We start from the raw sequence: 26,535 nt of genomic DNA, 5'->3' as shown, positions 1-26,535 counted from the left end.
ATATTCGGGTAAAATATATAGGATAATATCGCCTCATCACTCCCCTCAACATATTTTTTAATTAGAGAGTTATCTATTCCAATATGATACATAAGCATAAGGATAAGGAAGAGTTGCTACGAGTTAAGTGAAAATCAAAACAGAAAAGGAGAAGGCAGTAATGAATTAATTATCTTGGTTGATATGACTTTTCTCTTTAACTCACCTAGTATATCTTTAGGTAGTAATATCACTTGTAATAAATAAATTTAAAAAAAAAGAAAGTATTTTGTTTAATGGTTTTGTCTCCACCTAATTAGATAATATGTCATATTCGATTCACTTGAATGATATTGAAATAATATATATTGTAATGACTATTATATTTGTATTACTATACGACAAGGATTTTAAGTCTCTACATTTAGAAAGCATGCATTTATACACACTACGCTATATCTAAACCATTCTGACAATCTAACGAGTTAAAATATGACACACCATCTATCATTAAATTGAATTAGTTTCATTCTTTTCTATTTCCACGTTAACAATGGCAACCTCAGGAATGGTCGCCAAATTCATAAACTGATATGATGAAACCATATTAAGCAAAAACCCAAAAAAGGAGGATCGCTTTCTTTCTCCAAAAGTAATAGTTTTGATTGTCTACAATCTTTTTGGTATGGATATTGGGTTTTTGGTGAGATTTGTAACCTCGAACCAATAAAATCAATTTTGTTATAGGATTAATTTGTGAGATTTGTAAGATATTTGCTAGAATGTTGGATCTCTTTTAGGATGCGTTTGTTGCACCGGACTATTTCGAACTGAATTAGCTTCAGGAAATAAGTTGGACTGGCTTAGAATAGATTAAGCTATAGTGACTTAGTAAGGTGTTTGGTGCAGTGTCGGACTAATAACCAAGATAATAAAAAATAGTGAAATTGCAAATTTTAACGATAGAATTACTCCAACTCAACTGCAAAATACACACAGTCAAATCAAATGATATAATTGCATTAAACTCAACGGCAATTGCTTGGAAACGAAAGAAAATATCCAACTCAACTGCAAAATACACACAGTCAAATCAAATGATATAATTGCATTAAACTCAACGGCAATTGCTTGGAAACGAAAGAAAATATTGAGTTTTTGTGCATTGTAGCATTGCAATTTGCAAAACCAAACAGCGGTTTCAACTACAACTGAGGAATACAGAATGAGTACATCCAACTTTCTCACTTTTTGGTCTAAAATCCCTCTACGCCTCTAAAATTGAGAAATCTATAAACATTGAAATGTTCGGCAACCCAAATGTCCCAAAATTGTTAAAAACTTAAGCTCATCAGACCACAAATTTGAATGAAGAAAATTTTGATTTCTTTCTTCACAGCCTACCAAAATCCATGAATAATACCATATTCATTCATCCCAATGTTTACATACAATTGTAAGTAAAGGAATTTACAATATAGCTCACTAAACAAATAAACTCAAAACTATGCTATTTTGATACTTGTCTGGTCAAAATGCTTACTTTCATAATGCATAACCATCACCTGCATAAAAAAAACCAACATAATAAGAAACTTGGCAGACTAATAGAATCAATGTCCAAATTAGCAAAGTATTTTACAAAGCCGGCCATTGGCATCAGATTTCAATATTCCCTACTGGTTGGTGATATCGAAGTTCAATGCAACAATAAGATGTTACCGATTAGCAAATGCAGTATCACAAAGGATAGGAAATTAGCAAATGCAGAATCACACGTAATCATCTTTAGTCATTCCATTAGCTACAACTTCATTCAAATTTGAATTGGCATTAGCCATTATGTTAAAAGTAAGAATAGGAGCAGTAACAACTAAACGAATGAACCATAACTCCACCACTATTTGAAGTATCGATATCATTGGTCCATAATCTCCCCTTTAGACTACAATGTTCCATAGCGATTTCCAAGTTAGAGGCACCAGCCATATATACTTTCAATTTGATTCAATAAAACAAAGTACTAAATTATTATTATATATAGAGATGGCAGCTGTAGCATTTGATCCAAGTAGATGGATTGAGAAATATAATTATTGGCATCAACATAATGAAAAGTAGCAAGAGTATCAGTTCGTTTTAAGATCACCGTATCCTTCCACTACAACAGATCCCCATAATCTATAATATGCAACTTCCACAAAACTTGAAGTTATAACAACACACATTGCAAATTAGAAGAACAAAATCTATAACAGTAATTAGCAAGCCTACTTGCGATTATATTAACATAAAGCAAGTAAAACAACACAAGTTTGCCTAAAACCTTGAAATAAAAGAAAGTTACAAATCAGAAAAAGTTCGTGCCTGGAGGTATCTTCTCTATGCTTAGCTTGTCATGAAACAGGGACCCATATAAATAGATACTACAACTTATTTGGTTTAAAGTTTGAGAATTCAATTAGCTACGATATCTAAGTTTTGATCATTCTTACCGGATGAGAATTCTGAATCAAGCCATTGCACAAAGTTCTCTCCTTTGGCTGCAGAAAAGGAAAGAAATTTAAGGGGACCAAATGTCCACCAATTTTCAGCATAAGAGAACCGAAATAAATATACAACGACAACCGATAATAAATATCCAGAAAGGGGAAATCAAATCAGTACAACTACATCATAAAATACCCAGAAACAGAAATCATTGAAGAACAAGTAATTTCACAGCATAAGACCAACCTAGATTTCACATAATCAAAGCAATCCAGATTTCACATAATCAAAGCAATCCGCTCGTATTTGGGGGTCTCACTAAGACCACCTAACGAAGGAGTTAGTGAGAGCGAGTCCCACTTAATACCATTAAACTTGGTTTGGTATTGCTGAGCTTTGAAAAAAAAAACTGTTTCTGCTGTGCTGTGAGAATAAGCTCATTTTTGCTACGAGAATAAGCTCATTTTTGCTGCTTTACCTTTTCAGTTTTTTTTTCAACCAAAACTGTGAAAATAAGTTGTTTAGTGTTTACGAAACACTTTTTTGAGCTCAGCTTTTTTTTTTTATACCCACTTTTTATAAAAGCACCTCAGTACCAAACTAGTACTTAGTCTTGGTAGCCAACAAACAGAGGATTACACTAAAAACTAGTCCAGTTCAGTCCAATCCAATCCAGTCCAGGTTAGTAAAGCCAAATAAACGTGTTCTTATTCTTATCTAAATTTTTAATTGCCTTTAGTGCCGTTTGTTAAAAAAATTAAAATAAATAAATAACTTTTAATGGGTCGGTTGGATATAGCAGTTATGCTTGCGATGATCCAAAAATTAGAATTCAAGAGAGAGATGAGATGATAAATTGAATTAAAAGTTAACGTCATTTAGGAAAAGAATTAAAATTTACAAAAATAATGTGGAATAAAATTTCGGAAGAAAAAAAAAGAATATAGCTAATTAAATTCTATATTAACTTATGTGTCATGTCTTAAGCCGTTAGATCATCTCAATTGTTTAAACATAGCGAAATGCAAATAAATGCATAATTAAAAAGGGCTAGTTTGGAAGTACTTTTAAAATAACTAAAAGTGCTTTTAGAGAAAATGTTTTTGAGTTTCAAAAACACTTGAAGTGGTTCATTTAAAAAACACATAATAGATGCTTCTTGAAGGAAATTTTGTGAAAAAACATGTTCATTTAAGCAACATCTATAGCATGCAATTAACAATTAAAGGCAGAATCATGCTTGTATGCACTCAAAAACAAAACATTACCCGTGAAATTCAAAGCCTAGTAGTTAGGTGAACTCAACTCAAGAACAAAGTGAGTTGAGAAATATTATACCTTTGTTGATTCCTCTTTGCATAAGCAAAGGCTAATCACCCAAGGAGAGGGCATTCATTCCTTGCTTCTAAGATCCATCGATTTCTTGGAGGATGATGGTAGAAAAGATTCTCCAAGTTCTCAAAATAGAGAAGCTCTAATTTTCCATACCAAGGAGAGACTTGAAGAAGAGATGAGTGACCTTGGAGGATGAGAGATTGCTAGCTAATCTCCTCCAAGGGGGCCGGCCTCTTAGAGAGAAAGGGAGAGACATGTTCTCTCTAATTTTCTCCAAAAGAAACCCTAATGAAGAAATAGCTATAAAGTCATATTTATACCTACCTTCATTGGAGTGACAAACTTGTAATAAGTCCAAAACCCACTCCACTATCATTATGGCCGGCCATAGGGTTTTATTGGGCTTTTTGGGCCTTTGTGAATTATTAGTCATTAAGTTGTCATACAACTTAAGTCAATGGGCTTGACGTTCGAAGCCCATTGGACCTTGAGGCCCAAAATTAACCCGTGGTCTTTTAACGAATTTTATTCGTTTGATTAATTAACATATTAATTAATCATTGCCATAAATAATTAAACCATTTAATTATTCTTACTCATCTCCGTTGTTTCTTCAATCTCTACCTTACTCAATGTACGATCCATTAGGTTCCTTTTAGCGAGGCAGTGGGCGATTGTTACTCTTAATGATCGATTGTGAATTGAAACTTACTTTCAATTCTCCCTTTAGTGATTATACACATTTAGGGCTTCCACAAACCATGAGTGACACCAAGCAGTATGTCATGGTTACCCAAGCTAATCAGAAAAGGTGGAGAACCTATTCAGTTTAGAATTACAATGCAATACAGTCTTTCTCTAATACAATACTCTTGACCACATTGTTTGGTTTGATAGTTTAATCATGTCTACTATCCAATGTGATTCATTTACTTATATGATTACCTTGAATGTGATTTGGAACGACTTCCTAAATCTCATTTGATTACCTTGAATGTGATTTGGAACGACTTCCTAAATCTCATTCATACTCTGGCCAGAGATTCTTAATCATATCATAGAGTATTCTCCCTTAAACGGTTTGAAGGTTAGAGATCCCTTGTTGCGCATTCACTTGCCTCCATGCCTAAGTGGCTTAACCCCAACTATGCCGTGGACACCCTCTGACAGAGTGACTTTGACATAGTCAAAGATCAAGGACCTAACCACAAGACAACTATGATACCTCAGGTCAAATGACTACTTTGCATTATCCAAACTATGAGTTCTCATGTGACATGAGTATGAGAACTCATCGTTGATCATGTTCAGTGGACTAATTCTCTATTGAGCACCTACATGCTTGTCTTGGTGTCAATCACACCAATGACTCGAGACCAGTCACTATCCCTGAGAGAAGACACAGCACGTACTGTTCTTAACGGACTGTCAATGCCTAATTGGCAATCCTATGATCAAGAACGTTTAGGATATGTATACGAAAGAGAATGGTCTCATGAATCTAACTTGTTTAAATTACATTCTCCTAATTACATATTCCTTGGACTTATCGTTTAAGCATATAACATTTATATGAGACAGCTTAAAACAATAATCTTTGCCTTTGATATTAAACTAGATTAGTTTAACATGTGAAATGTCCGTAAAATATCATCATATGATTGGTTTTAGGGCACATTTCCAACAATCTCCCACTTGCACTAAAGCCAATCAGCTTAGTCATCAGTGATGATACCTCTTCTGTAGTCATTTAAAAATGGCTGAGTAGTAAGTCTAGATAATGGATATCTATATGTTATCCATAGAAGCAACCTTGAGAATAACGACATCACCATTATACATGATTCTTAATCATGTGGTTTAGTCTCTCATTTGAGTTCGGATCATGATGAGACCTTGATTCCCTGGCTTGTGCTATCGCCCCATTAGTGTTGTAGTGTCGGTACACTAGAGACATTTTCTGGTTGGAACCGAATAGAGAGTTCATGAATGAACTTTCTCATCCAAACAACATTGTTGTAAGCTTCTATATGGCAATATATTTGCATTCACAATGGAACACACTAAAGTCATTACTTTTAATGTTTCCATCCAAATATCTCTTTAGTCATAATAAAAAGATATCTGATTATCTCTTCATTCATAATGAAGAAACATCCAATGATGGATTAGATTCATAATCTAACACATTTACGCTTCCATTACGTTAATCTAATTCTTCCTTATTCTTGAGGAATCTATCCTTTATTATTTCTCAAATACTTAAGGATTCACTTGACAGTTGCCATGGTTCTAATCCTGGGCTTGCATTGATATCGTCTTGTACCGATCTTGGTACAACTCATATCAACGTTTTTCATACAATATGAAATACATAAATCACATTTCTGCGTATGCATAAAGGATTCTATTTACGCATTATTTCTTTAGAAGTTAAAGGGTACGTTCCCTTTGAGAAGAGCTACCTCCTAGTCTCACTAGAGTTGTTCTTCTGATTGAAGTTTATCATCATATGAGAAACTTCCTAGCATCTTTTGTCTATTATTAGGGCTTGATACAATCCAATTATATCCTGAAATCTATCATTATAGATTTCCATCCCTTGTTTATAGACTATGTCTCCCATATACATTCTATCGTTATAGAATGTTTAAAGTCATAACTTTAACGAAGAAGTATTCTTTTCATTTCCAAAATTAATATATCATATATGTGTGTGTGTGTATATATATATATATATTCAAATTTAGGAACATGATTAACTCCCACTAATCTTTTGTAAACCTAGTAATCAAAAGATTCATTTACATCTTTATGAGAAATCAAACAATTTGATCTTTCTCTCATAAGACGCTTATAGCTCCCACTAGCTTGCTAAGATTTATGATGGATGGATCTCTACAACTTACATGTCTTGTGATTCATAGTTTTAGACATATATTATCAAGACTATCTTAATAATGGTTTCGGAAACCCATATCATATCCAAACATTGAATCACCATTTAGTTGTAGCTAGTAATCTTCGAATTAATTGAAACCAAGACTACGTCAAAAATGGTTTCTTCAAAGTGAACCAATCTCTTTGATTGTAGTCACCTTAAGCTACCAATTAGCTATAAAGGTTTCATTATTTCGGGTCAAATGGTACTTTACCATTTCCTTGAGTATATGTCATATATACACTCAATGTAGTCATAAGGATTTTCATTCTTATTTCTTTCGAATTAAAAGGTGTAACTCTATGACATAGTCATAAAGTTCAAACCATTCAACTGAGACAGTTTATAAATCCTTCTCGACTACCTTGGAGCTTGTGGTGTAGGAACTAGGTTGTTATATTTGTTGAATATCATCTTGTCTCTCAAAGAACCCATTCTTTGAGTTCTATCTCTCATTCATTTGCGCTTAGGCAATTCATATTGTAGGATTACAATGAACTACCCAACAAAACAACATTTGTTAGTTGGTTTATAGAAGTGATATCCAAAGGTTAATTTAAGGATATCCACAAGATAATTCTCAAACAAATATTTCTTATTAGCACACAACCCCAAATCTTAACATGATTAAGACTTGTCTTTCTTTCCAACTACATCCTATGGAGTCATGAAAAATTTGGAAGATCTTCTAATTGACAATCATATTGTCTTAGAAGTATATATCCTATATATGGGTAATTGATAACATCCAACGAACTAAATCTTATTCGAGTTCGTTCTTCTCTTAATGGAGAAATCCATTATCATATGATGCTTCTTTCCTTGATATCTTTCAAGGAAACTGTTCTAAAGTGTTACCTTTTCTTAGATCAAATCTAAGGAGGTAAATACTTTAAACATTTTACTCATCAACTTGCATTTCTTGAATTCTTTGAAACCTTTTGCAAAGTATTCGGACTTGTGTTTATTCAAAATAAATGATAGTCCAACCGAGAGCGATCTTCGGTGAATGTCATACAACATGAGTAGTATTATGTTGTGGACATGTGCCACTAACATCTAAGTGAATTAACCTCAACAACTTTGCGATTCTTTCTTCCTTTCCAAAAGAATAAAGATTCAAACATTTTGCCTCTATACAATTTTAACAAGAAGGCATTGGATCCGGATCTAACGATCCAAAGCATCCATCTATGACCAACTCGTAATTTATGTTTCAGAGGTATCACAACTCAATTGGGATTAGTCACTACCTTGCAACCTTTTGGGTTTTAAGCATCGTTATATTCTAAACAGTTAACACTACCATATCATCTCTACTATAAAGATAATCAATTAGATTACAATAATCTAATCATTCATTAATAAAGAACAATGTTTTGTTTGACAAAACATTCGTCCATCTCTCATAGTGACGGAATTAAGTTCCTCAAAATTGGAATGTAAAGACAATCTTTGGTTTTTTTCAATTTCTTTGGTAGTTCATATGAGGAAGTAAGTACGATCTGCTTTCGCAGAGATCTACATTTGATTCACGTTCCGAATGTGAAGTACTTTCTCTTCTCTCATTAATCTTCTACTTCTTATTAGCCACACTTTTACAACGATTGTAAAACATAGTTACTAATACGGAATCAAGCATTCAAGTAGAAGAACCAACTGTTTTGAACTTTTCAAGAACAATTTACAACACCTTCGAAAGGTGTGTTCTTGACACTTGCAAGACATTTCTTGCAACTACCCCTTCCAATGTCCATCATTTCATAAAGGAAGTTTGTTCCCTTGGAGTAATTTCCCCTTCTTCATTTGACTTCTCCTTTGACTACAATGGTCATGGTCCCTAAACTCCCACTATCTCTCTTGAAACTTATTTCAATTGTTATACACATCAAACGATTTGGAGAGCGTGTGTTTATTGTTCACTATATAGTTTACAATAAACTTAGTGAACCATTTGGATAGGGACACAAAGGTGAAGTCCTTGCCTAGTTTCCGTCTCTAGAAGTGGTTTAACACTTCAACACTCAATGATTCAAAATCATCATAAGTCCATGTTGATGGACTATTTTTGTCAACCAACCATTATGTTCCAAACATAATTACAAACTTTCAAGAGTTGTTCAAGGCAACTCTCATTTCTTCATACAACAATTTGTAAGTGAAGAATCATGGCACATAAAGTGTCCATGCCCTTGTGCTTACTTCTCAAGTTCCTTGTTCATGTAACAAAGAAACAAGCACTAATGTTTGCGTTAGCTAAGGGTTGTTCAAAGAAACTCTTATTTCTTCATACAACAATTTGTAATTGAAGAATTATGACATTAAAAGTGTTGTCCTCTTTATGATAGACTTATCTAACATGTTCTTCCAATGATACATTATCAATAGGAAGATTGTGAGGATGAGACTACTTAGATACATATACAAGCCATTATAGACAATCTATGAGATTGTAGTACCAAGTCCCGAAACTAAAGCTTTCGGCTTTTTCTTTGTCAAGTTTTGGATAGCGTTTGCAAATATATTGGTAAATAAATACATAACGAATATAAATTGATTGATTTTAAACCATTTGATCCAGGTCTTTAAATCAAATAGCACCACCCACTATTTTTGGCAAATTCCATATCCCTCATCGGAATTCGAGAGTTTTGGATGAAACTCTTAGTAGGGTATGGGAGACTCACTATTACCAAGCCCACCTCACAATGATATGATGTTGGCTAGCATCAATAATAATGAGAGAGTACGCTTACTCATTTGCATTTCTTGCAAGTACCCATCTTATTTGGCCTCTAGAGAATGAAGCCTCACAATGATATGATGTTGGCACCATTGCACTTAGTTAAGTCATTCCTACCATGCAAGTTCGAGTAGGGGTTCAAGAACAACCTCACAATGATATGATGTTGATCATTCTCGTTGCCTACCTTCACAACATCATGTATGCATATAGAACTCCTCCTGAGTGTAAGCACGCACTTTGTACTCCCCCATGATAGGGTGAAGTCGGTGTACGAGTCACAAACGATCAGAGCCTACCACGGTGGAAGGCCACGAAAGAGTGTTCAAAGCACTATCACGCTTATCAACTTAATAATGGTTTGGTTGAGGGTTTTAGGTCTCATCACATATAAACATACATTTTAATCTTATTAAAACAATTTAGTCCTATTACAACTATTGGTTCATTTGATTGATTTAGTAGTATATAGTACTCCCACTAAGCTTGTAAAACGGTTTTTAAAGCAAGAGTATATGGTACTACTAACATAAGGTTTGCATTCATTGATGGACTATATAGTTGCCTTAGGGCCTTAGGATGACTATGAACCTTTGATTAGATCCAACACGAGCCTAGTGTTGGATCTCGGTCTAGGGATTGTGATTGATTTTAGTTACGCGTTTAATCATATTAAGGCGTTTTTTTCCTATTGGGCGTTGGATCCAACTACTCCAATTTCATGCATATCAAATAAAACAAGAAAATGAGTACTTCAAAGTAAAGAAGAGCTTATGCTCTTTTACAACATTTGATCAAAACAAATTACTTTAAAGTGAAGAAAAGCTTATGCTCTTTTACAATATTTGATCATATCAAATTACAACCAAAATCTAATCTACACGTTTTCATGGTTCAAACAAATTTGACGGCCTTTCACATAGCTCAATTATCGTAGGCTTAGGTTCATAATCACCCTTTAATTAATTAACGCTTTAACTAATTAAACTTGAATGAAACATTGTCATTTGGTTTTTGTATCCATAGAATTGATTTAAATGGAGCTAAATGAAATGAAAATCCAATTCTCATTTAAAGAGACAAAACCATTTTGTTCTCAACCTAATTTGGGCCGAAAAGTAATAACCTCAACATTTTGGGCTATATTGCAAAACATAAACTTTTGAGGTCACTTTGTAAAAACACAAAAGTCCACTACTTCATGTAATTACAACTAGAACCCAAAAATTTCAACAAATTCAAAAAACTTCATTAAAGGAACAAAACAATTTGTCCTTTAGTGATTTTGGGCCTTTACATAAAAACGTAAACTTTTGGGTCAAACTACAAATACACAAAAGTATCAAAACTTTATGTAATTGCATAAAAGCCCCAAAAGTACCCTACTTGTAGGGTGGCCGGTTTTGGAGTAGTGTGAGTGATGGTGTGTGAGTTGATTTTTGATGAAGAACAAAGACATAAAGTCATGCAAGTTGAACAAGTGAGTGATGGGTTGGTGTGTAAGAGAAGTACCAATCATGTATAAAAATTCAAACACATTTTCAATTTTCAAATTTTCAAATTTCAAACACTTTTCAAAATTTGAAAAAATCACACAAACCAACACAAAACAAAGACTTTATGAAATCAACCAAAAACTTTGAATCAAAACACCAAACTTTTTGTTCTTGGTAAGAACATCAAGAACAATGAAGAACATCCATGAAAACCTATAAGAGTTCCATGAACATTTTCACTCAATAAAACTCAAATTTTCACTACTCAAAATGGGGTTAACATCCTAGGGTACTTAGACCATCTCCAACCCTGGGCTAAAAGCCAAATTACCCCCCCCCCCAAACACTCTCCAACCCATGCTAAAATTTTAGGCTAAATGTCAAATGCTATTTCTGGGCCAAATACCCCCTAGCTTTCCCCCCGGGCTAAATGTGAAATGTTTATTGGAATTTAAATTTTTTTAGATTAAAATGTTCATAAAATTAATTTACAATAATCTACATATTTTTTTTTTTAAATTGATTTAAGAAAAAAAATTTAGGCTAATTTCATTCTTTAATAATTCCGGACTAAAATTTTAGGGTAGAAGGGTTGGAGCAGAAAAGATGTTTCTGGGCTAAAAGCTAAATTTTCCGAGCTAAAAAATTTGGCTTTTAGCCCAAGGGTTGGAGATGCTCTTAGGGGTTCCAAAAGTTACTTTAAAACACTTTTAACAAGACAACACATGAACCTAAAAAGTCACCCTTTGGATTTGGCCGAATTTCCCCAAAAACATAGCACCAAATTTTAGCTCCAAAATTCATGCTCATATGAACTACATCAACAACATTTGAGATGGCAAATTTTCTAACAAAATTTACATTCAAAGAAGCAAGAATAAAGCTTGTAACAATTACAACATTCAAATCAAAGACTATGAACTACAAATCCCAAAAGAATTCACCAACTACTAGACCTAGGCTCTGATACCACTTGAAGGAAATTTTGTGAAAAACATGTTCATTTAAGCAACATCTATAGCATGCAATTAACAATTAAAGGCGGAATCATGCTTGTATGCACTCAAAAACAAAACATTACCCGTGAAATTCAAAGCCTAGTAGTTAGGTGAACCATGACTCAACTCAAGAACAAAGTGAGTTGAGAAATATTATACCTTTATTGATTCCTCTTTGCATAAGCAAAGGCTAATCACCCAAGGAGAGAGCCTTCATTCCTTGCTTCTAAGATCCATCGATTTCTTGAAGGAGGATGGTAGAAAAGATTCTCCAAGTTCTCAAAATAGAGAACCTCTAATTTTCCACACCAAGGAGAGACTTGAAGAAGAGATGAGTGACCTTGGAGGATGAGAGATTGCTAGCTAATCTCCTCCAAGGGGGCCGGCCTCTTAGAGAGAAAGGGAGAGACATGTTCTCTCCAATTTTCTCCAAAAGAAACCCTAATGAAGAAATAGCTATAAAGTCATATTTATACCTACCTTCATTAGAGTGGCAAACTTGTAATAAGTCCAAAACCCACTCCACTATCATTATGGCCGGCCATAGGGTTTTATTGGGCTTTTTAGGCCTTTGTGAATTATTAGTCATTAAGTTGTCATACAACTTAAGTCAATGGGCTTGACGTTCGAAGCCCATTGGACCTTGAGGCCCAAAATTAACCCGTGGTCTTTTAACGAACTTTATTCGTTTGATTAATTAACATATTAATTAATTCTTGCCATAAATAATTAAACCATTTAATTATCCTTACTCATCTCCGTTGTTTCTTCAATCTCTACCTTACTCGGTGTACGATCCATTAGGTTCCTTTTAGTGAGGCAGTGGACGATTGTTACTCTTAACGATCGATTGTGAATTGAAACTTACTTTCAATTCTCCCTTTAGTGATTATACACGTTTAGGGCTTCCACAAACCATGAGTGACACCTAGCAGTATGTCATGGTTACCCAAGCTAATCAGAAGAGGTGGAGAACCTATTTAGTTTAGGATTACAATGCAATACGGTCTTTCTCTAATACAATACTCTTGACCACATTGTTTGGTTTGATAGTTTAATCATGTCTACTATCCAATGTGATTCATTTACTTATATGATTACCTTGAATGTGATTTGGAACGACTTCCTAAATCTCATTCATACTATGGCCAGAGATTCTTAATCATATCATAGAGTATTCTCCCTCAAACGGTTTGAAGGTTAGAGATCCCTTGTTGCGCATTCACTTGCCTCCATGCCTAAGTGGCTTAACCCCAACTATGCCGTGGACACCCTCTGACAGAGTGACTTTGACATAGTCAAAGATCAAGGACCTAACCACAAGACAACTATGATGCCTCAGATCAAAGGACTACTTTGCATTATCACAACCATGAGTTCTCATGTGACATGAGTATAAGAACTCATTGTTGATCGTGTTCAGTGGACTCATTCTCTATTAAGCACCTACATGCTTGTCTTGGTGTCAATCACACCAATGACTCGAGACCAGTCACTCTCCCTGAGAGAAGACACAGCACGTACTGATCTTAACGGACTGTCAATGCCCAATTGGCAATCCTATGATCAGGAACGTTTAGGATATGTATACGAAAGAGAATTGTCTCATGAATCTAACTTGTTAAATTACATTCTCCTAATTACATATTCCTTGGACTTATCGTTTAAGCATATAACATTTATATGAGACGGCTTAAAACAATAATCTTTGCCTTTGATATTAAACTAGATTAGTTTAACATGTGAAATGTCCGTAAAGTATCATCATATGATTGGTTTTAGGGCACATTTCCAACACTTCTTGCATGAAACACTCACGGTTTTTTTTTTTTCAGCATTCACTTGCATTTTTTCTAAGGATTTCTAAAAAAAATTTCACCAAAAACCTTTTTTCATATTAAAAATACTTCCAAACGAGCGCTAAATATGAAGCCTTGGAATTGGGGGTTTAAAATTTTTTAGTATCTACATGGGCCCACATTGAGACGTGGTGTACATTCATTGTTCACATGAGTGTCATGTCACCCGTTACTAGAGGTTTTGACGGAGAACTTAACATATGTATGAAATGGTCCCAAAATTATGACTTAAAGTATTAGACTATGACGAAAAATAGTTAATGTATGAAATATTGAAAAACTAAAAAACTTCAGAGTAATAAACTAAAATTAACCTAAATTTAAAATTTTGAAGTTATTTTCATTAATATGCTTAACCAAAATGCAAGCGAAGTTTTGGAGTCAAAGGGCATAAGAGTCTCTAGCTTTAGTCCAGTCTGTCCAGACAGCTCGAGATTGAAGTCAACCAAACTCCGACCTCATTTCTGCCAACTCCAAAATCCAATTCTTCTCCATTTCTCGTTTTTGCTTCATTTGGTAATATATGTCTGTCTCTACTAACTAACTGAGCCACAATTCACAATCCGTGATCACAGCTTGCTTATCCATTTTCTAAATTTTATGGGTAAAGGAGGTGGCTGCGTGCCAAGCAAGAACAAGCCACCCAAAGGCGTTTCCGATCAAGATCTTCCGAACCCAGAAAGCGATGGCCCTGTTTCAGACCAGAACCTATCCCAAATCACACCAGAACAAAACCCAATTGATATTGGGGTCCCACCACAAGAACAGCAAGCACAAAGGAAGCTGAAGGTTTTCATAGTGTTTTACTCAATGTATGGGCACGTGGAGATTTTGGCCAGGAGGATTAAAAAAGGGGTTGATTCCATTGATGGGGTTGAAGGGTTTCTGTTCCGGGTTCCGGAGACGCTGTCTCCGGAAGTTTTGGAGCAGATGAAGGTGCCCAAGAAGAAAGATGGTAACGCAGATGAGGTTCCTGTGATATTACCTGAGAGGTTGGCGGAGGCTGATGGGCTGTTATTCGGGTTTCCGACCCGATATGGGTCCATGGCTGCGCAGATGAAGGCGTTTTTCGACTCCACGGGACAGTTGTGGAGGGAGCAGAGGCTTGCTGGTGTGCCAGCTGGCTTCTTTGTCAGTACTGGCACTCAGGGTGGAGGACAAGAAACCACGGCGTAAGTAAGACACCCTTTGGTTTCAAGAATTGTGCTTTACATTCTTCATATTAGTTTTGGTGAATTTTGTTGGTATGTTGATTTGAGTAAGACACCCTTTGGTTTCAAGAAAAACATCTTAGTTTCTTGTTGCTATGTGTAAATTGTGGGAACAGAATTGGCATTTGATCATATGGCTTGTAGTAGAAATAGTGATCGGTGGCTTTGCAAGTTTAGAGAATGTAGTTCCGGCTCGATTTCAGAGAACAGAGAAGAGAAATTCGATATGTTTGGGAGTGCAGAAACCTTTGTGGGAAACCCATACTGGCTCTAGAATTTTCAGATTTCATGAAAAATGTCACATGAAGATGATGAAGTGTGCATTTTAGTGTGGGGTAGTTGGTCTTTTGAGTTGCTTATTTAAACCTTAAAATTAGTGAGAATGGGGTTGTGTGTCAAGTCTCTCATACAGTTTATCAATAGGGGGAAAACCGGGAATGAAGGAATTTTCAACTTTCAGCCTGTTTCCGAAACATCTCTGTGGGGGTGTGAAAACTGTTGAAGATTGTCCAGAATTGTCCAAGAATTACATCCAGAACGAGGAACACTATGCAAATTTCGTCACTGTTGGACTTAATCAGCCCCATATGTGACACTTTAATGAACTTCTTGATCATACACTTTAATATATTATATCTTATTTAACAATATTGAGATTGATGCATATGATCATAAAACCAGCTTGATACATTGGCTTGTCAAAGTTGATAACCTAAGGAATTTTACTACAGAAATAATGCATTCCAAATTCCTAACTTGGGTGTAAAAGATTTCTTCTTTCCTATTTAATTTGTGAATGTACAACTAATAAATATTTAGTCAATTAAATTAAGATGTGTGCTTGGTTTGTGTCCATCTCTTTGTCAATTAAATTAACATTTTTATATGATCAATCTCATTTACCTGTAAACATGTTAATCTATATGAATTTTCTGCAGTTGGACGGCAATAACTCAGTTAGCTCACCATGGAATGGTCTATGTTCCTATCGGTTACACATTCGGTGCTGGAATGTTCGAAATGGACTCCCTTAGAGGAGGGTCTCCATATGGTGCTGGTGTCTTTTCTGGTGATGGCACCAGGAAACCAAGTGAAACGGAGCTGGATCTTGCAGAGCATCATGGAAAATACATGGCTGGAATAGTGCAGAGATTTGCACAGCCTTCTCTTCATCGGCCAGGTCATGGACTGGACTAGTTCTGATTAACCGACATTCTTGTGCATTTGCATACATTGTTTGTGAAGGGATCTTCTGATACGGGTGTTAATAGAAATTCGATTTTTGGTAAATGGTGTTGATAGTGTTTAGATAGCTGAGAGATTTGTGCTTTCAAAAATTGTATAATCAGTAGTTCTCATGGTTGATGGTTGATGGTTGATGGTTCATTGAAACATTATGATCGTCAATAAAATTGTGGTTCGTGTTCTTGTTTACAAAGATTTTCCAGATTTCTTACCGTACATGAATACATTATATATGTTTCGATAATTTGTTTTAAACGATCAGTTGGAATGTAGTATACTACTAAATTTTCTGATGAATTTTAGACAGACATATTCAAGAATTCTTTTCTGGTTTTTTAGCTAAAATGGTCCTGAGATTTTCATAACACATAACTTTGGTCCCTGAGATTTAAAATCAATAGAATGATGCCTGAGCAATATTGTCCACTATCCATTATTTTGGTTCTTCTATTAAAAAACTCCGTTAAGTGGTCCATGAGCTTTTTAATGGAAGAACCAAAATGATGAATGGTGAACAATCTCATGAACCAAAGTTATGTGTTATACCCTCAACTTAACGGAGTTTTTTAACGAAATGACCAAAATAATGAATGACGGACAATCTCAGGAACCACTTCTATTTATTTTAAATCTCAGAAACCAAAGTTATGTATTATGCAAATCTCAGGGACCATTTTGATTAAAAAGCCTTCTTTTCTTCTTCAATTTTGTTTAAAACAAATGTTACTGTTTCAGAAGAACATGAAGCTCAATATACTTTGATAAAAATGGAGGCTCTCCTACAATTATATGACTGCATATCAATAACTCTAACATCAGAGATTTTACAATACAATCGTACAAATACAACACGGAAACTTCACAAACACCAGTTAGCACAGACGAGCATTCACCCAGTGATTTTACACTCCAATCTCAAAACAACAACATATTCGCCCTCCTAGGACTCGCCAAGGATGAAGGTGACATCCCCCCACTGGCTCAGCATTTGCAGACCGATGGTTGATCGGCAGCGTAGAAAACGATGATGGATTTCAGTTTTTATCAACCTTCCTTCAATGAGCCATTTCTAGACCTTTTAAATTCCCATGGTGGTAGGCAGCCTTTATAGTGAGAATGTAGAAACAATGACGACATTGATACTTCCCTCTGTGGCATCGACATTGATGACAAGCAAGTGAAGGCACTTCTTAGTCTCTTTTTTTCACTTTCGCATCCTTCGAAATTGGGGTCATGAGGAATAGTGGTCGTCTTTAGGGCGTCTGGGAGTATACAGTTGCACAGAGAACCTAAAAGGAAGCAGATTATATGATTTCAGAACGAATTGACCATAATACTTAAGAAAATGAAGAAAAAAGTATTATTCCAAAACTAAAATACTCTTAAAGCTTGCAACTGAACATTTCTAGAAAAGGAGGCACGTTTTGCATCACTTAATGTGTTCGTTGACAGGAAATCATATAGATATTTTCTTCACTATAGTAAGGTGAGCCTCGTGGCATAGTTGAGTAATCATGAAAGGCTAGTGCTCTAAAGAGTTGCAAGCGTGGAAGGTAAATCTACATGAAATTAATGTGTGTGGTCCTCATCAATAGCTTGAGAAGAAACAGGGGTTCAGAAAGACATGTATCATATACCTATTCTTGCGAGTCGATTGACCCATTTGGGTATTCGCTTCCCAGTCAGCTTATAACATATATCTTCACAGAAATGGTTGCAGTTCTTGACAATCAAGTGGTATGAGTCACCAATGTAGATGGCAGATTGACGCTCCATGAACTCTCTAACCTGGAAAGGATCCAAGCATGTCATGCCAATGAAAATTGACCTTCTAAACTTGAAGCCAGGGCATTGTCGAGGTTCAACCTCAAAGACACCGCTTGATGAGTACTCATGGGCTCCAAAGGCATATTCCACCCCATGAACTGTAGGCATGAAAACATGATCAATAAACATTTGCACCATCTTGAGAAACCTAATACTCAGGATGCAACATAAATTATTTCAATGGAGATATTGTTTGGAAATTTTATATCCAAGCCTCCAAGTAAATGTAATTTCCTTCAAATATGTCTGACCAGGGAGAATAGCTATTCAGCCTAGTGGAAGGAACAGGAGGACGTAAGGTAAATACTTACTAAGAGGAATGACGCTGCGAGACCAAACTAATTTAGAGAGTTTTACTCTTACACAAAACGTTGGTCGTTGAAGTGGCTATAATGGTGAACATGCATATTGCACAATAAAGTTTAGGAAAAGTCTTATCCAGCTGAATCTGCGTGGGTTGAGTTTGTCATTAAGGTTTAACCGGCTTCATACGAGCAATATCAAGGTAAAAGTTAGACAACAGTTTAAGTTGATTAATCAGCAATTGATCTTACAATCAAGAATCAAACGTAACCACAAAATTTCGGGGGACTATGGTGGGACTACTCTTTTCAAAGAAACCACCAACATAGATTGATTAAGGTATGCTAACCTTCTACCCCGGAGTGAAAGATGCCAAGGCCTGCCCAATAGACATAGCCATTTGCTGGTGTCAAGTCATATACATTCAGATAGACAGGTGCGCTCCCTTGAATGTAGTCTTCAGCCTTCACTTTTGGAAACATGCAAAAACGTGAGGCTGCTTTGCCTCTCAAACAAAGAGGCATAATAGAGTGCCAGCCATCCTTTGGTCCTGATTTCATGCTGAAGGGTGAAACCAGGAATCAATAAATGCGTTGTCCAGACCTGCAAAAATGAATAGAAATTAATTTACGACAAGATACGAATATTGGCTTCAAAAATAATATCAGATGACATATCTAATTATCGTTTCTCTTTGTATCCATAATACCCTAAAAGATCAAATTGGCACTCATACTTATCTAGTTCTGTTATAATGTCTACAAATTCTGTATGCCTTGACAAAGTTTATGAAACTTGAGACAAGAAACTTCGACTACCTAACCCAGCTCAGCTTTAAGATAGCTTGTTTGCACAAAACTGTGGTGATACTGGTTTCATTTATGTCAACTTTCATTAATGCAAAAATGCAAATGGATATATCTTGCCGTAGTTCAATCTTATCAATTATAAAATCGCTGCTATTATATAACCAAGTAGTGAATTTCAGGACACCATGACAAACAAACCTAATAAGTCCCATATCTCAGCTTTAGGTATTTCAGCAGTTTTAAGTAGAAGGGTTACTGGCAGTGAGAAACGTTAAGTGTATACATCCCAAGTTGCACAGGCATCAAGAACTTTCATGTGGCTGGATGGAGATCCCCGTTGAAACTTGAAGGGAGTACTGGTGGATCTGAAGTGCGATCAGATCGCAATATTGTCAAAAGCAAATTTTCCCATCCAGAAAACGTCTTGTCTGTAAAACCTTACAGACTAGCAACTGTGAAGCTTCTCAAGATTATTTCTGGGGAAGTTTCATCAGGATTATGACTATCAAGAATATAAATTTGTTCAACTTTTGTTTATTGCTCTAAGAGTATCTGAAGTGAATAATGCCATCCCTCACTAACCCAGTTCGATTACCACTCATCCACCGGTCATCATATCGGCCTCAATATATTAACCCATTTTGATTTCCATTAATCCTCATCGTTGAATTCCCATAAAAGCATCGACTTGAATCATGCTAGTGTTCATTAAGCCATCAATTTATCATACACCCTGCTTACAGTGCTTCACAGATGTCGGGTTTAATCTTTTACACTATGGAGTTTGGCCCTCGAAGGTGAAATGTAAAAATCCTAAATGCTGCAATTCACTATCAACCCAACAAAAAAGCCAAATTTCTAAGCTTTCCATATAAATGAAAGACAAAGAAGTTTGTTGAAACTTGAAAGATTCACTCAACTCTCACTGTCAGTCCACATCTTTGATTCTTTTGTTTTAATTCTCTCCCAGAGACATTGGTTATGCACTTAATATCAAATAAACATTTAAATTTCCAGATGTAAGAAAGAACCCATTAACAAAATGGTGCCAAACGTAAACCGTTTTACAAATTTTTAGTTCCTTCTTTTTTCTTCAAAAGTCTGAAAATTTTAGTAAGAATTCTGAAGATAAATCTACTGAAATTCTAACCAGAGAAATCTCCAAACAAAGCAGATCAGATTCATGAGGAAACTCGGGAATTAAACATTTACAGATGGAAAATAAAAAATGTACCTAATAAACTTCATAAAAAAATACGACGACAAATAAAAACGCAAGTTGAAATGCCAAAAACAAATCAAGAAACGCAAAAACTTGAGAAAATAATCGAAACCCGGTAGAGAAAAACGAAAACCCAGAGAAACCCACTAACCTCTCGGAAGAGTGACACTCGTCACCGACTGGAGGAGCCAATGCATCCGTCACCAAGACGCCAAGCAACCATTTTTGTTTTTTTTTTTCAAAATTCAAAGCAGAGAAGAGAAGAGAGGGCAGTGTGTGGAAGAAACCCACACATTATTTTTCTTCTTCTTTCTGTCCTGTTCCTGACAGAAATCAGAAAATGAAAGCTGGCGGACTACAGAATGACTGATAAAATAGAATCCCGCTGCAGTGGCAACTTTTTTTTTGTTTAACAAAAGATAATATTACACTAAAAAGGAGGTAGTGAACTTGATTTTACAATGGGCTAGATTTATGTTTGACGAAAAGGAATACCACTATATCGTAATATTAAGTGTTTGACATTTAGTTAGCATTAAGTAGTACGAATTTTACCACTTAGTACTATAGTCTAGTTGTATTCATCTTCGCTGTTAAGTGAGAGGTTTAAGTTATATTATCTCCAAAGTAAATTTTAATCACATTATTGCATTGTGAAGTTTATCCCACTCTTACATCTCTTAATATGGATAATATCGTTTAGTAAAAAAATAAAACGAATTTAAAACAAAATTTAAAGGTTGCAAAGATTCTTTAAACCACTATATGTAATATCTAATCGATGAACTGTTCTTCGGACTGCTCACTAGTTTCTCTAAAAATTGAATAAAATAACAAGAAAATGTTAAATGGTGGATAAAGGTGAAATTTGTGAAAGAAACTTGTCTTTCACTTTGGGACACTTTTGACTGACCGAGTAATATGTGCTTCAATTTTAGCAAACCCTTGGGTCCTCCTCTCTGAGTAATGGTCAATCATGTGCTGTTTTTCTCTTTTTGGATGTCCTGGTTTGAAATAATCAAAATTTCAAATATTGAAGTTCTTGACCGGATAAAAAAAAAGTTTCACTTTTGTTTTTCTTGTTCTATATCTTGTTTGGAATAATAAAAACAGGTTGAAATTATTATTAAAATATAAATATATATATTTTAAATTGTCATTTAGTATTACGATGTAATAGAGGGGGAGGGCGTCAGGTAGTCGACAGCCGGCACTCCATGATCACGTCGAATCCTTATGAAAATGAATCCAGAACAAAATCGCGCTAAAGCTAGGGCGTCACCCGTAAGTGGCGCGCTGTGTGGCCTGAGCACAGTGATAAGTGAGCAAGGGTCGCTGTATCTCCATCGGCACCCGGATGCAGTGTTAAATGAGCAAGGGGGCCATAGAAACTTCTTTTCGAACGACTCCACTCAAAGTTGTTTGGGAGCATATGCTCCTATCAACTTTACCCGGGACACACAAAAGAAGTACTTTGATCCTATTAGACGGGGGAGGGTGAAGAAGCTAGGACAGAAGGGTAGAGTTCAAGAGAGCAAAATGCGTTTAGGAACGTGGAATATAGGAACCTTAACGGGAAAATCTATGGAAGTAGTGGAAGTTATGGTGAGGAGAAGGATAAATATTATGTGCCTACAAGAAACTAAGTGGGTTGGTAGTAAGGCAAAGGATCTAGAAAACTCAGGGTTTAAACTTTGGTATTCGGGCACAAATAGAACGAGAAACGGTGTTGGCATCATCGTGGACAAGACCTTGGTACAAGATGTTGTAGATGTCAAGAGGGTAGGAGATAGAATCATGGCAATCAAGATTGTAATAGGACAAGAACTTATCAATGTGATTAGTGCGTACGCACCTCAAGTAGGGTTGGATACGAGTTCGAAGGAGAAATTTTGGGAAGATCTTGGAGACTTGGTGCAAGGAATTGCTCAGACGGAGAAGTTATTTATAGGAGGAGATTTAAATGGACACGTGGGCAGGGAGACAGGCAACTATGGAGGTTTTCATGGTGGCCATGGTTTTGGGGAGAGAAACGAGGATGGGGAAGCTATCTTGGATTTTGCAATGGCATATGATCTCTTCTTAGCCAACACCTTCTTTAAGAAGAGAGAAGAACATGTGATCACCTACAAGAGTGGGTCGTCAAAAACACAAATAGATTTTCTTCTAATGAGGAAAGGGGATCGTATAACTTGTAAGGATTGCAAAGTTATACCAGGAGAGAGCGTGGCTAATCAACATCGCTTGTTGGTGATGGATGTACATATCAAAAGAGTAAGACAAAAGAACAAGACTTGGAAGTGCCCAAGGACTAGATGGTGGAATCTAAAAGAAGAAAAACAAGTCATTTTCAAAGAGAAGGTAATCACCCAATGTGTGTGGGATAGAGAGGGGGAAGCTAGCCAAATGTGGGATTCCATGGCTAGTTGTATCCGAAAAGTAGCAAAAGAGGTATTAGGAGAGTCCAAGGGCTTTGCCCCACACCAAAAGGAATCTTGGTGGTGGAATGAGGAGGTACAAACAAAGGTGAAGGCTAAGAAGGAATGTTGTAAAGCCTTATACAAGGAGAGGACCGATGAAAATGGTGAAAAGTATAGAAAAGCGAAGCAAGAGGCGAAAAAAGCTGTCAGAGAAGCTAAGTTAGCGGCTTACGACGATATGTATAAACGACTAGATACCAAAGAAGGAGAGTTGGATATCTATAAACTATCTAGAGCAAGGGAAAAGAAGACAAGGGACCTAAACCAAGTGAGGTGCATCAAGGATGAGGATGGAAAGGTTCTTGCTACAGAGAACGCGGTTAAAGACAGATGGAGAGGTTATTTTCATAACCTTTTCAATGAAGGACATGAAATGAGTGATTCTTTAGGGGAGTTGAGTAACTCAGAAGAGTGTAGAAACTACTCTTTTTATCGTCGAATCCGGAAGGAAGAAGTGGTTGTAGCTTTGAAGAAGATGAAGCATAAAAAAGCAATAGGCCCAGACAATATACCAATCGAAGTGTGGAAACTTTTGGGAGAGACAGGTATAACATGGCTCACTGACCTTTTCAATAGGATTTTGAAAACGAAGAAGATGCCAAATGAGTGGCGAACGAGCACTTTGGTGCCTATCTACAAGAACAAGGGCGACGTACAAAATTGCATGAACTATAGGGGTATTAAGCTAATGAGTCATACAATGAAGCTCTGGGAGAGAGTCATTGAGCATAGATTGAGGCAAGAGACACGGGTTTCGGACAACCAATTCGGGTTCATGCCAGGGCGCTCAACCATGGAGGCAATCTATCTCTTACGAAGATTGATGGAAAGATATAGAGATGGGAAAAAGGATTTACACATGGTCTTTATAGATTTGGAAAAAGCGTATGATAGGGTCCCAAGAGACATTCTTTGGAGGATTTTAGAGAAGAAAGGAGTACGAGTAGCATATATCCAAGCTATAAAGGATATGTATGAAGGAGCAAAGACTGCCGTAAGAACTCATGAAGGACAAACCGAAAGCTTTCCCATAACTGTAGGATTACATCAAGGCTCATCCTTAAGTCCTTACCTTTTTGCGTTGGTAATGGATGAGTTAACAGGACATATTCAAGATGATATTCCTTGGTGTATGCTTTTCGCAGACGATATAGTGTTGATAGATGAAACTCAGGAAGGGGTAAATGCAAAGCTTAACCTTTGGAGAGAAGTGTTGGAATCTAAAGGTCTTCGCCTAAGCCGATCAAAGACAGAATATATGGAGTGCAAGTTCAGTGCAAATGGAGGCCAAAACGAGTTAGGGGTGAGGATCGGAGATCAAGAAATACCAAAAAGCGACCGTTTTCGTTACCTAGGATCTATCTTGCAAAAGAATGGAGAATTAGATGGAGATCTCAACCATAGAATACAAGCTGGATGGATGAAGTGGAAGAGTGCATCCGGCGTGTTGTGTGACCGCCGTATGCCATTGAAGCTCAAGGGAAAATTTTATAGGACGGCAATAAGGCCGGCGATGCTGTATGGCACAGAATGTTGGGCGGTGAAACATCAACACGTACACAAAATGGGTGTAGCGGAGATGAGGATGCTTCGTTGGATGTGTGGGCACACGAGAAAGGATAAGATTAGGAATGAGGATATCCGGGGTAAAGTAGGAGTAGCCGAAATTGAAGGAAAGATGAGAGAAAATCGGTTACGGTGGTTTGGACATGTGCAAAGAAGGCCTACTGACGCTCCGATTAGAAGATGCGACTATGGGACAGAGGTTCAGGGCCGAAGGGGTAGAGGAAGACCTAGGAAAACTTTGGAAGAGACTCTAAGAAATGACTTAGAGTACTTGGATCTAACGAAGGACATGACACAGGATCGAGCACAATGGCGTTCTAAGATTCATATAGCCGATCCCACTCAGTGACTTGGATTTTCCAAGTCTCCAACCGAGAAGTTTTCCTCACTCGGGAAATTAAGGGAACACTACCCCAACCTACATGCTCCACTCAGAAAGCTTCAACATACAAGCTTCAACAAAAGAAAATTCAAAGAACTTAGCGAAGAAGGCTTTGGTGTATTTAACACAATACGTTGAAATGAAGGAAAGCTTATTTATTGATATCCCCGATCAGCTACAAATATGTACATATACATGAGTCAAAATAAACACACAAGACGGAGCCTTCACAAAGGTTGCTTAGGAGAAGTCTCAGCAGTCGGTAGAGCCCCAGAAAGAGAAGGCACCGGAGGGGGATCATTTGGAGCCTCAGTACTGGACAAAACCCTAGAAGGAGGAGGCATCAGAGGTTGATCATTCGGAGCTTCATTACGCGGTACAGCCCCAGAAGACGAAGGCAATAAATGCCTTTGGAACAAACCCACAAATCTCTGATGATCAAGTAAAACCTGACCATCAGTTTCCTTCATCTGGTCAAGCTTCCTCTTCATGTTTGTAGCATAGTCATGTGCGAGCCGGTGCAACTGTTTATTCTCATGCTTGAGCCCTCTAATCTCCTGTTTGAGACTCATCACTTCAGCCGCCAGGGATTCAACTTGGCGGGTTCGAGCAAATAGGCGTTGGGCCATATTAGACACAGAACCTGCACACTGAACACTGAGAGCCAGCGAATCCTTAACAGCTAACTCATCAGACCGTTTGGAAAGTAGTCTGTTATCTTTGGGAGTGAGAAGGTTCCTGGCCACCACCGCAGCGGTCATATCATTCTTTATCACGGAATCCCCAACGGTAAGAGGACCAGTAGGGGAGACGAAGGATGGGCGCCATATGTTGTCTGGAGAAGGCGGGGCTGCCTCTTCAACAAGGTTCAAGTCAAAACGACGGTCGGAGGGGCCAGACATTTTCAAAGGTGTTGAAGAGAGAAGAGGTCGGACAAATCAAGATCTTAGAAGTGCAAGAATGAAGCTTCTACTGGTGGAGATTCAAGTGTGCTTTGGAACTTAATGTCAGCCTCTATAAAAATTTGCACTCGACGGAGCTTCAGACATCGAAGAGGCGCCTGCTCAGAAATCGAAGAGGCGTTTGCTTTCTCAAAAGCTGGGCTGCTTAGAGATCACGAGGGTTGATCTCAGAAATCGAAGAGGCATTTGCTTTCTCAAAAGTTGGGCTGCTCAAAGACCACGAAGGCCGATCTCAGAAATCGAAGAGGCGCTCGCTTTCTCAAAAGCTGGGCTCCCTAGAGACCACGAGGGCCGATCTCAGAAATCGAAGAGGCACCTACTTTTCCAGCCTTGTCAGCACCCGTCACACGCACACTCAGCTTTGCAGAAATTATGGGCATTCTGTCGAAGACTTCTGGGGAAGTAGAAAACACATGAATCTTACTGTTCAATCACCCACTTCCCACACGCAACAATAGCTCATGGGTACCACAGATAACTTTGCCAAAGTTCTCTGCCAAAGTTGAGCACGTGAAGCTTGCAGCTCCCACTACATCGCTCTGACCAAGAAGGGTAAAAGAATAGCAAAGAAACAGCACTAACAAAGTTTAGACCCATAAATTTTGAAGGTCTAGCTACCATATTATTACCCACAAGGGTAAAGGAACAGTACCACTGCTGGATAATTGGAAAGTCCCTTTGTGTCAA

General features: G+C 36.9%; 2 protein-coding genes across 3 annotated transcripts; one reads left to right on the top strand and one right to left on the bottom strand.

Annotated features, from left to right (window-relative positions):
- Window positions 1–14,212: 14,212 nt before the first annotated feature.
- On the top strand, window positions 14,213–16,490 carry LOC126587302 (probable NAD(P)H dehydrogenase (quinone) FQR1-like 1). The gene is made up of 2 exons (XM_050252339.1): window positions 14,213–15,013; window positions 15,991–16,490. Exons 1-2 carry the CDS (start codon window positions 14,442–14,444, stop codon window positions 16,247–16,249), a joined length of 831 nt encoding a protein of 276 aa, XP_050108296.1. The 5' UTR covers window positions 14,213–14,441; the 3' UTR covers window positions 16,250–16,490.
- Window positions 16,491–16,970: 480 nt separating this feature from the next.
- LOC126587304 (deSI-like protein At4g17486) lies at window positions 16,971–20,834 on the bottom strand. 2 transcript variants are annotated; one of them, XM_050252341.1, is made up of 5 exons: window positions 20,610–20,834; window positions 18,777–19,030; window positions 18,164–18,222; window positions 17,935–18,085; window positions 16,971–17,586 (listed from the first exon to the last, which is right to left on the bottom strand). In XM_050252341.1, the coding sequence occupies exons 2-5, from the start codon at window positions 18,985–18,987 to the stop codon at window positions 17,342–17,344; spliced, it is 666 nt and encodes a 221-aa protein (XP_050108298.1). In that variant the 5' UTR covers window positions 18,988–19,030; window positions 20,610–20,834; the 3' UTR covers window positions 16,971–17,341. The 2 variants fall into 2 exon arrangements, with proteins under 2 accessions (XP_050108298.1, XP_050108297.1); XM_050252340.1 differs by having other exon boundaries at window positions 17,935–18,222.
- Window positions 20,835–26,535: the final 5,701 nt, after the last annotated feature.

This window comes from Malus sylvestris, chromosome 10 (assembly GCF_916048215.2).
Source record: "Malus sylvestris chromosome 10, drMalSylv7.2, whole genome shotgun sequence".
Taxonomy (NCBI): domain Eukaryota; kingdom Viridiplantae; phylum Streptophyta; class Magnoliopsida; order Rosales; family Rosaceae; genus Malus; species Malus sylvestris.
Note: the sequence above shows the minus strand (reverse complement) of the source record. Positions and strands in the feature narration are given on the sequence as shown.

Coding starts and splice junctions, on each gene's coding strand:
- LOC126587302 (XM_050252339.1), top strand. CDS start 14,442: ATGGGTAAAGGAGGTGGCTGCGTGCCAAGCAAGAACAAGCCACCCAAA. Junction 15,014..15,990: donor GGAGGACAAGAAACCACGGC/GTAAGTAAGACA, acceptor AATTTTCTGCAG/TTGGACGGCAATAACTCAGT.
- LOC126587304 (XM_050252340.1), bottom strand. CDS start 18,987: ATGAAATCAGGACCAAAGGATGGCTGGCACTCTATTATGCCTCTTTGT. Junction 18,223..18,776: donor CTTTCACTCCGGGGTAGAAG/GTTAGCATACCT, acceptor TCATGCCTACAG/TTCATGGGGTGGAATATGCC. Junction 17,587..17,934: donor CAATCGACTCGCAAGAATAG/GTATATGATACA, acceptor GCTTCCTTTTAG/GTTCTCTGTGCAACTGTATA.